Source organism: Heptranchias perlo, chromosome 6 (assembly GCF_035084215.1).
Source record: "Heptranchias perlo isolate sHepPer1 chromosome 6, sHepPer1.hap1, whole genome shotgun sequence".
Lineage (NCBI taxonomy): Eukaryota > Metazoa > Chordata > Chondrichthyes > Hexanchiformes > Hexanchidae > Heptranchias > Heptranchias perlo.
This window is the reverse complement of record NC_090330.1, coordinates 102129546-102140913: the sequence shown is the minus strand read 5'-3', so window position 1 is coordinate 102140913 and position 11368 is coordinate 102129546. Positions and strand designations below refer to the sequence as shown.

At 45.2% G+C, this 11368-nt stretch overlaps 1 protein-coding gene across 3 annotated transcripts in view; it reads left to right on the top strand.

The window, feature by feature from the left end:
* The first annotated feature begins 77 nt into the window (after positions 1-77).
* The window catches only part of bora (bora aurora kinase A activator), a 33327-nt gene continuing 22036 nt past the window's right edge, over positions 78-11368 (top strand). For all 3 annotated transcript variants that reach the window (XM_067985499.1, XM_067985498.1, XM_067985496.1), the window contains exons 1-4: positions 78-153; positions 8214-8425; positions 10207-10313; positions 11087-11132. In XM_067985499.1, the coding sequence (XP_067841600.1) occupies positions 8261-8425; positions 10207-10313; positions 11087-11132 (318 nt within the window). In that variant the 5' untranslated portion in view covers positions 78-153; positions 8214-8260. The remainder of the gene's footprint in view (positions 154-8213; positions 8426-10206; positions 10314-11086; positions 11133-11368) is intronic.

Below are 11368 nucleotides of genomic sequence, written 5' to 3'. Positions count from 1 at the left end.
TTATTTTCGGTGCGTCCGTTTGGAACGCTGGCGAAGGTTTGAATCTGATTGGCCGCCGACAGAGGAGGCCGCTGATTGGCCGTCGGCTGACGGGGCGAAATTAAATGCAACGAACAGAAGGAACGGAAACAGCGGTAAAGTTTACCGAGAGAGGTAAAATATACCGAGAGAGAGAGAGAGAGTGTGAGGTAAAATATACCGAGAGAGAGAGAGAGAGAGTGTGAGGTAAAATATACCGAGAGAGAGAGAGAGAGAGTGTGAGGTAAAATATACCGAGAGAGAGAGAGAGGTAAAATATACCGAGAGAGAGAGAGAGAGTGAGGTAAAATATACCGAGAGAGAGAGTGTGAGGTAAAATATACCGAGAGAGAGAGAGAGTGTGTGAGGTAAAATATACCGAGAGAGAGAGAGTGTGAGGTAAAATATACCGAGAGAGAGAGAGCGTGAGGTAAAATATACCGAGAGAGAGAGCGTGAGGTAAAATATACCGAGAGAGAGAGAGAGTGTGTGAGGTAAAATATACCGAGAGAGAGAGAGAGAGTGTGTGAGGTAAAATATACCGAGAGAGAGAGAGAGAGAGTGTGAGGTAAAATATACCGAGAGAGAGAGAGCGTGAGGTAAAATATACCGAGAGAGAGAGCGTGAGGTAAAATATACCGAGAGAGAGAGAGAGTGTGTGAGGTAAAATATACCGAGAGAGAGAGAGAGAGTGTGTGAGGTAAAATATACCGAGAGAGAGAGAGAGAGAGAGTGAGGTAAAATATACCGAGAGAGAGAGAGAGTGTGTGAGGTAAAATATACCGAGAGAGAGAGAGTGTGTGAGGTAAAATATACCGAGAGAGAGAGAGAGAGAGTGTGAGGTAAAATATACCGAGAGAGAGAGAGAGTGTGAGGTAAAATATACCGAGAGAGAGAGAGAGTGTGTGAGGTAAAATATACCGAGAGAGAGAGCGTGAGGTAAAATATACCGAGAGAGAGAGCGTGAGGTAAAATATACCGAGAGAGAGAGAGTGTGAGGTAAAATATACCGAGAGAGGGAGAGTGTGAGGTAAAATATACCGAGAGAGGGAGAGTGTGAGGTAAAATATACCGAGAGAGAGAGAGTGTGAGGTAAAATATACCGAGAGAGAGAGAGTGTGAGGTAAAATATACCGAGAGAGGGAGAGTGTGAGGTAAAATATACCGAGAGAGAGAGAGTGTGAGGTAAAATATACCGAGAGAGAGAGAGTGTGAGGTAAAATATACCGAGAGAGAGAGTGTGAGGTAAAATATACCGAGAGAGAGAGTGTGAGGTAAAATATACCGAGAGAGAGAGAGAGTGTGAGGTAAAATATACCGAGAGAGAGAGAGAGTGTGAGGTAAAATATACCGAGAGAGAGAGAGTGTGAGGTAAAATATACCGAGAGAGAGAGAGCGTGAGGTAAAATATACCGAGAGAGAGAGCGTGAGGTAAAATATACCGAGAGAGAGAGAGAGTGTGTGAGGTAAAATATACCGAGAGAGAGTGTGAGGTAAAATATACCGAGAGAGAGAGAGAGTGTGTGAGGTAAAATATACCGAGAGAGAGAGAGAGTGTGTGAGGTAAAATATACCGAGAGAGAGAGCGTGAGGTAAAATATACCGAGAGAGAGAGAGAGAGAGTGTGTGAGGTAAAATATACCGAGAGAGAGAGAGTGTGTGAGGTAAAATATACCGAGAGAGAGAGAGAGAGAGAGAGAGTGAGGTAAAATATACCGAGAGAGAGAGCGTGAGGTAAAATATACCGAGAGAGAGAGCGTGAGGTAAAATATACCGAGAGAGAGAGAGAGCGTGAGGTAAAATATACCGAGAGAGAGAGAGAGTGTGAGGTAAAATATACCGAGAGAGAGAGCGTGAGGTAAAATATACCGAGAGAGAGAGCGTGAGGTAAAATATACCGAGAGAGAGAGCGTGAGGTAAAATATACCGAGAGAGAGCGTGAGGTAAAATATACCGAGAGAGAGAGCGTGAGGTAAAATATACCGAGAGAGAGAGCGTGAGGTAAAATATACCGAGAGAGGGCGGGGGGGGGGGTAAAATATACCGAGAGAGGGCGGGGGGGGGGGGGTAAAATACACCGAGAGAGGGCGGGGGGGGGGGGGGTAAAATACACCGAGAGAGGGCGGGGGGGGGGGGTAAAATACACCGAGAGAGGGCGGGGGGGGGGGGTAAAATACACCGAGAGAGGGCGGGGGGGGGGGTAAAATACACCGAGAGAGGGCGGGGGGGGGGGGGTAAAATACACCGAGAGAGGGCGGGGGGGGGGGTGAAATACACCGAGAGAGGGCGGGGGGGGGGTAAAATATACCGAGAGAGGGCGGGGGGGGGGGGGGTAAAATATACCGAGAGAGGGCGGGGGGGGGGTAAAATATACCGAGAGAGGGCGGGGGGGGGGGTAAAATACACCGAGAGAGGGCGGGGGGGGGGGGTAAAATACACCGAGAGAGGGCGGGGGGGGGGGTAAAATACACCGAGAGAGGGCGGGGGGGGGGGGTAAAATACACCGAGAGAGGGCGGGGGGGGGGGTGAAATACACCGAGAGAGGGCGGGGGGGGGGTAAAATATACCGAGAGAGGGCGGGGGGGGGGGGGGGTAAAATATACCGAGAGAGGGCGGGGGGGGGGTAAAATATACCGAGAGAGGGCGGGGGGGGGGGTAAAATATACCGAGAGGGCGGGGGCGGGGGGGGGTAAAATATACCGAGAGAGGGCGGGGGGGGGGGGGGGGTAAAATATACCGAGAGGGCGGGGGCGGGGGGGGGGGGTAAAATATACCGAGAGAGGGCGGGGGCGGGGGGGGGGGGTAAAATATACCGAGAGAGGGCGGGGGCGGGGGGGGGGGGTAAAATATACCGAGAGAGGGCGGGGGCGGGGGGGGGGGTAAAATATACCGAGAGAGGGCGGGGGGGGGGGGTAAAATATACCGAGAGAGGGCGGGGGGGGGGGGTAAAATATACCGAGAGAGGGCGGGGGGGGGGGGTAAAATATACCGAGAGAGGGCGGGGGGGGGGGGGGGGTAAAATATACCGAGAGAGGGCGGGGGGGGGGGGTAAAATATACCGAGAGAGGGCGGGGGGGGGGGGATAAAATATACCGAGAGAGGGCGGGGGGGGGGGGATAAAATATACCGAGAGAGGGCGGGGGGGGGGGGGATAAAATATACCGAGAGAGGGCGGGGGGGGGGGGGATAAAATATACAGAGAGAGGGCGGGGGGGGGGGGTAAAATATACAGAGAGAGGGCGGGGGGGTAAAATATACAGAGAGAGGGCGGGGGGGTAAAATATACAGAGAGAGGGCGGGGGGTAAAATATACCGAGAGAGGGCGGGGGGGTAAAATATACCGAGAGAGGGCGGGGGGGGTAAAATATACCGAGAGAGGGCGGGGGGGGGGGGGGGTAAAATATACCGAGAGAGGGCGGGGGGGGGGGGGTAAAATATACCGAGAGAGGGCGGGGGGGGGGGTAAAATATACCGAGAGAGGGCGGGGGGGGGGGGTAAAATATACCGAGAGAGGGCGGGGGGGGGGTAAAATATACCGAGAGAGGGCGGGGGGGGGGGGGTAAAATATACCGAGAGAGGGCGGGGGGGGGGGTAAAATATACCGAGAGAGGGCGGGGGGGGGGGTAAAATATACCGAGAGAGGGCGGGGGGGGGGATAAAATATACCGAGAGAGGGCGGGGGGGGGGGGTAAAATATACCGAGAGAGGGCGGGGGGGGGGGTAAAATATACAGAGAGAGGGCGGGGGGGTAAAATATACAGAGAGAGGGCGGGGGGGTAAAATATACAGAGAGAGGGCGGGGGGGTAAAATATACAATGAAGTAAAACATACAGAGAGGGGCGAAACATATCGAGTGGGGTAAAGTGTACCCGAGGGAGGGAGTGGGGTAAAATGTACCCAAGGGAGACAGACAGACAGACAGACAGACAGAGTGGGTTATGCACTGAGCGTGTGTGATGGAGAGATGTAAAGAGGTACCGAGTGTGATGGCGAGAGGTAAAGTACCCAGTGTAGTGAACATAACAGTGAACAGTTGGAGGCAAGTATACAGTGGTGTCCTCTAGGGAATGGTGTTAGGATCACTGCTGTTTTTGATAAATATCAATGCCTGGGATTTGGGTATAGAGGGTCTAATTTCTAATTTTGAGATCACACAAAACGTGGAAATGAAATGTAGCAAATAGTGAAGAAGATAGCAGCAGACATCAGGAGGACATAGACAGACTTGTGAGATGGGCAGTCACTTGGTAGATCAAATTTAATGCAGAGAAGTGTGAAATGATTAATTTTTAGAGGCAAAATGCGATGAGGCAATAGAAACTAAAAAGAGGGACCTTGGGGTTCACATCAAGACAGTCTCTGGTTACAGCAGTTTGCCAACACTGCCCCGACTCAGCCTGCATACGTTCGCGAAGTACACGATTTCCGAATAAGAGTTATCGGTCTCAGCAGCTCGACAAATAGAGAGCAGTACATAGAGGAAAAGTACCCAGTACAGAGTATAACAAGGTGTCAGCCTTGGCTCAGTGGCAACACACTTGCATCGGAGTCAGAAGGTTGTGGGTTCAAGTCCCACTCCAGAGACTTGAGTAGGTAATCCAGGCCGACACTTCAGTGCAGTACTGAGGGAGTGCTGCACTTATGGAGGTGCCATCTTTTGGATGAGACGTTAAACCGAGGTCTGTCAGCCTTTTCAGGTGGATGTGAAAGATCCCATGGCACAATTTCAAAGAAACAGGGGAGGTGTTCCTGGTGTCCTGGCCAATATTTATCTCAACCAAAATCACTAATACAGATTATCTGGTCATTATCACATTGCTATTTGTGGGACCTTGCTATGCGCAAATTGGCTGCCACGTTTCTTACATCACAACAGTGACTACACTTCAAAAGTACACCATTGGCTGTAAAGTGCTTTGGAATGTCCTGCGGTCTTGAAAGGCGCTATATAAAAGTGCAAGTTCTTCTTGAGAGCCGAACATGGAGGGAAATACTGAATACATAGAGTGTAATAGTGTTACGAGGGAGTGGTGAAGTACTAAGTACATAGCGCATTGTTGTATCAATAGAAACCGCTGGCTATAGTAACACTGTTTCAGTTGGAAATGCCTTCCATTTACTCATACAATACAGGTAAATGTACTTCACATGTATATTTACTTAACAAATATCTACCACCAGAGTACTGTGTTCAGTTCTGAGCACCGCATCTCAGGAAAGGGTGCAGTGAAGATTCACCAGAATGACACTGGGGCTAAATGGGTTAAATTATGAACACAGGTTGCATAGACTAGGCTTGTATTCCCTTGAGTATAGAAGATTAAGGGGTGATATAATTGAGGGGTTTAAGATGATTAAAGGAGTTGATAGGATAGATGGAGAGAAATTATTTCCTCTGGTGGGACAGTCCAGAACAAGGGGACATAACCTTAAAAATAGAGCTAGGCCATTCAGGGATGATATCAAGAAGCACTGCATCATACAAAGTGGAAATCTGGAAAACACTTGCCCAAAAAAAGCTGTTGAGGCTAGGTCAACTTAAAAATGTCAAAGTTGAGATTTTTTGTTAGGCAAGAGCATTAAAAGTTATGGAAGCAAGGTGGGTACATGGAGTTAAGATACAGATCAGCCATGATCTAATTGAATGGCAGAACAGCCTCTAGGGGCTGAATGGCCTACCTCTGTTTCTATTTTCCTATTCAGTGCAAAACTTTGCAGTCTTTCTCTTTCACCAAATTTGGAATTGATCAGACACAGCACATTAGTGCCAGGTTCTAGGTTTCCGTGTAGCAATTGTGAGCAGTATTTTGACCTCATCAGTCTGATTGCTGAGAACGTTAACTTGAATAACCAAGTTGAGCTAAACATGGAACACAGCTTGGTGCTGGCTATTCTCAAAACCAGATATTCGCCCTTATTCACGGTATTTTGCTACATTATTAGCACAGCCGTTCTGCCATTTATACACTTTGCAGTGTCAGTAAATCCATCTCCTGTCCAATAGAGAGCAGTTCCCAATGGCAAAGCAGAATGGACCTTTTATGAACTGAAAGGCCAGATTAAAAGTGTCAAAATTAGCAACTTTCTTAAATTTTTCCAGCAAAATTTGAAGCTAAGCGGTATAGGGATCTCTCAAAACCATGGCCAGCTGCATATCGCTGCAAATTTGGGTAGTGAGTAACATGTTGCTCTCCCATTTGCCAAATGAACGGTTTTAGCTTTGCTCAAAATTCTGTTATATACCACACAAGGTCACAAACCATCGTTCCTTTTCCCTACAATTTCACTTTCAGCTCATTCAGGTGACTATTGATATCAGTGAGAAAGAACAAATCACACTTACAAGCTTTATTTTTCATTTGAGAGAAATTGTCCAGTTTGCCTCTTTCATCAAGACAGTCTCTGGTTACAGCAGTTTGCCAACACTTTGCCCCGACTCAGCCTGCATACGTTCGCGAAGTACACGATTTCCGAATAAGAGTTATCGGTCTCAGCAGCTCGACAAACTGCTGACAATTTTGCATAGGATCGGATAAAATTGACTTATATTTATAACAGTTTGCACGACATTTTTCAACGAATCATCGTGCCATCTGAGCACAAAGGCTCTCGGTGAATTATGAGTGAAAGGAGACTTTTGATTGCTGTATGGTTCCGATTTCACTCATATTTATTCAGTGGTGTAACGAAGCCAGAGTTTTGATTAATTATGGCAGATGCATCATCAGTGCTGATCGAGCCCAGATTATCCAAGGTCAGCTCAAACCTCTCGATGATCACATTTGCAGCAGCTAAAATGTCAGAACCCCATGTGCGGACTTTCAGTCCCGTAGGTGCCAACCGCTCTTTTAGTTCAAAGTTATGCTTAACAAATCATGCCCGGTGTCACGAATGTTGCAGGATTCATTAAGTGAAAGTGCAAGAGAATCTTTCCGCTCAGATTTTAACCGAGATTCGACGCTGCCAGCCAGATCCAGCAAACGACGTCAAACTATCTGATGACTCGACTGCAGCTCTCGAATTTTCTGCAGGATATCATTTCTGATTTTCGTTGCATAGTTCTCCAGTAAAATGTCCATGACTGTCACCATAATCACTCTCGCCAACTCTCCATCAGAAAATAGTTTCTTTTTTCACGTCAGAATCCAAGCAGTTTTGCAACTGGCCAAAGTTATAAGTTCTGAAGATGAAGAGAAATTGTTTCGGAACCCTTTTCCGTTGTTTGAGAGTTGATTTCAGTCAAGAACTGCAAACTGATTGAAAATTTTCTATCAAATTCAGAATGTACCTGTTTGAAATATTTCTTTAAATCATCCACCTTGTTCTCAGCAAATGTATTTATGCACAAAAGGTCATGTGGCTTCTTGTCACTTTTCACAACAGCAAACTGAATTCCTCATTCATTGTGAAATGTTTGACCAACTTTGGCCCAGTCTCGACCTTTCTTGACCGGAGGCTTCACTGGTGCATCAGTCAGCTCTCCCAAAGAACTATTCACAGAAATGAATTGTACACAAAACTTCACTTAGCTAAAGTGGCCCTGCAGAAGCATTGCATGTAGGAATATGTGCTGTGACCCAGTTGCTGCAACTTGCTTAGGCTAAGTAGTACTTTAAGGATATCTGGTTGAGAAGGAAAGATGTATAGAAAAAATGTTTATATTAAAAATCATCAGTCTAAATAGATGGTCAGTAAAGAGCTGCTCCCCCATATGAGGAGACATTAAAGTAACTGTTTGATATAATCATTTATCTACCTGAGGTGGGAAAGGAAAACAGCATTCATTTTTCCAAGAACCAATCAAAAAGCATTTAACTGTTTCCAAGGGATCTCTTAACAAGCTTCTTTCCAAATTCTTTCTGTGGAGATGTGCACTGCTTATCCACTTCCAACTTCATCCCTACCCTTGCAACACCTTTTGGTTGAAATTTCCCATTGCCTACCACAGACCTATACGTTCAAAATAGTCATGTGAGCTCATTGAAGAAAATCCTTTTTTTATCTTTTCGCTGGTTTTAATTCAATGAGAATGACATGGCAATAGATTATTGGAGAAGAGATGACATTAACAACTTGAATTTATATAGTGCTTTTAAAGAAGAGCAATGTCCCAAAGTGCTTCACAAAGGCAGAATAAAAAAAAATCATATTTCACTTGACTTAAAAAAAAATTGTTGTTTACTTTTTCATGTAGATTCTTCTGCTTCCTGAAAGCTGCTATATACCATTAAGAAAAGAATAATGGGAGACCTGAAGAATGAGACTAGGTTACATGTAACGCCGGACACACCTGGGCGGCCCCCTGTCTCGAATCCTTTTGAGAGTCCCAGTGATTATGCAAGATTGCATGAGCCAGTGGTTCCCAGTCCATCTGTCTTCAGATTGGTGAAAACACCTGACTCACAGGTTAGATTAACATTCTTTAAAGGGGGAATTCTTTTCTCTTCTGTTACTATATTGCACACAAAATATTGTATCTTTGACCAAATATTTTGCTCTTGTACATAACGCTTATTAGCAGTGCTGTATTTTAAGTTGGTTGTTTTAGAAGAAAGGGTACATGTCACATGAAAACTATATTTGAAAGAGCCATCCCAGATTGGATTAGCCAGTAACAAATTAACGTTATTTTTAAATAGTTGGGTAAGAGGGGGAGGAAATGCTTACAAGCAAGGAAGTCAAATTTTCTTTAAATTTACAATAGTTTGGGATGCTTTTCAGTTTGAAATTTGCTAGAAAGAATGCTTATTCCTCAGCTCAGTACAGAGATTTGAGCACAGATGGTAGTGGTTGTTGGAGGCCAATCATCTCAGCCCCAGGACATTGCTGCAGGAGTTCCTCAGGGCAGTGTCCTAAGCCCAACCATCTTCAGCTGCTTCATCAATGACCTTCCCTTCATCATAAGGTCAGAAATGGGGATGTTCGCTGATGATTGCACAGTGTTCAGTTCCATTCGCAACCCCTCAGATAATGAAGCAGTCTGTGCCCGCATGCAGCATGACCTGGACAACACCAGGCTTGGGCTGATAAGTGGCAAGTAACATTCGTGCCAGGCAATAACCATCTCCAACAAGAGAGTGTCTAACCACCTCCCCTTGACAAAAAACGTCATTACCTCGCCGAATCCCTCACCATCAACATCCTGGGGGTCACCATTGACCAGAAACTTAACTGGACCAGCCACACAAATACTGTGGCTACAAGAGCAGGTCAGAGGCTGGGTATTCTGCGGTGAGTGACTCACGTCCTGACTCCCCAAAGCCTTTCCACCATCTACAAGGCACAAGTCAGGAGTGTGATGGAACACTCTTGCCTGGATGAGTGCAGCTCTACCAATACTCAAGAAGCTCGACACCATCCAGGACAAAGCAGCCCGCTTGATTGGTACCCTATCCACCACCCTAAGCATTCACTTCCTTCACTACCGGCACACCGTGGCTGCAATGTGTACCATCTACAGGATGCACTGCAGCAACTCGCCAAGGCTTCTTCCACAGCACCTCCCAAACCCGCGACCTCTACCACCTAGAAAGACAAGGGCAGCAGGCATATGGGAACAACACCATCTGCACGTTCCTCTCTAAGTCACACACCATCCCGACTTGGAAATATATCACAGTTCCTTCATCGTAGCTGGGTCAAAATCCTGGAATTCTCTACCTAACAGCACTATGGGAGAGCCTTCACCACACGGACTGCAGCGCTTCAAGAAGGCGGCTCACCACCACCTTCTCAAAGGCAATTAAGGATGGGCAATAAATGCTGGCCTTACTAGCGACGCCCACATCCCATGAACGAATAAAAAAAAACATAATCTAGGCTGGCACTTCAGTGCAGTGTTGAAGGGATGCTGCACTGTTGAAGGTGTCATCTTTCGGATGAGATGTTAAACCGAGGCCTCGTCTGCCCTCAGGTGGACAAAAAAGATCCCACAGCACTATTCAAAGAAGAGCAGGGAAGTTTTTCCAGTGTCCTGGCTAATATTTATCCCTCAACCAGCACCTTAAAAATATAGATGATCTGTTCATCTGCTCCTACGTTATAACAGTGACAACACCAAAAAGTACTTCATTGGCTGTAAATCACTTTGGGACATCCTGAGATCATGAAAGGCAGTATATAAATGGAAATTCTTTCTTCCGTATTTCTGGTGTATAGCTTGAAAATGTACTATTTTCCTCATTTAGACACCTGGAAAATTCAGATGGTCCATTGGAGAGCTTGCCATCTTGCATCCAATTGAAATTGACCCAGAAGATGTTCACCAGCAATCTGCATTTATGAGCTGCACCAGGTTACCAGTTTTATCCTATTATGAGTTGCATACAGTGCATTCATTAGATCAATGTGTACATGTGTGATTTGATGTTCTTTCTCATCCATTTAAATTACATATATGGTAGTATTTTGTTTGCCATTCAGCAGGGGGATCTTATGAAGGGCTATCACTCTGGAGATATTTTCTTGCTTAATTTCAATTCAGAATGATTTGTTAACTCTTAGTCATGTTTTTTTTTCTTAATAGCATGCCCTCAATTAGTTCATTAAGTCACCCACAAATTTTCTCCATTCCATTGCATTTTCTTGCACTATAGGATTGTGTAGTGGATCGGACTTGCTTTGTTCAATGTCCGTATTGACCATTAGGTTTTAATTGCACATCTTATAGTGTGCTTCTACCAATATATTGCTGCTTCCAGTATTTTTTTTCTAATGAGACTTATATTTGAAGAGTGGATATTTTCGTTTGTGGCCTACACAGACAGAAACTACACAGTCTCAATTTTTCATACCTGTGTTGTCAGGGGGCCAAAGCTTCTAATCACAATACTGTCTGATTCTATTTTAAACAGTAAGTTGCAATAATGTGCCAAACAATGTCTCTTGTAGTTCAAAAATAGGGGACAAAGATTTAAAATGTTGAAGAACATGCATGGAATTTCTTGTTAGATTACCAGTGGAAAAAGGTTATTCTTTGTATTGTGCTAGGAGTCAGTTTCAATGTCAGCAGGCTTGTTGTGACAGTAATATTTTTAAAATTTTATTTTTTTAAATTTATGCTTTTAGACTAGATAATGATATTGAGGCAAGGAAACAAAAAGCCATTGAAGAGGTAAGTGCTTAGGCCAAAATGAGGAAAACGTTTTTGTGTGACATTAGTAACTGTTAAAGGAAAATCGTGCCAGCAAGTACGACTGACAAATTGCTAAGGACCTTCTTCTCAAGTGACTGGTTCCTACACCCCTCACAACGTATAAATCTATATGTATACACATATGCATATATTTTTTTAAGTCATAACATTTGTTTTAAAATACTCCAGAATTCATCCATCCATGTCCAAATGAT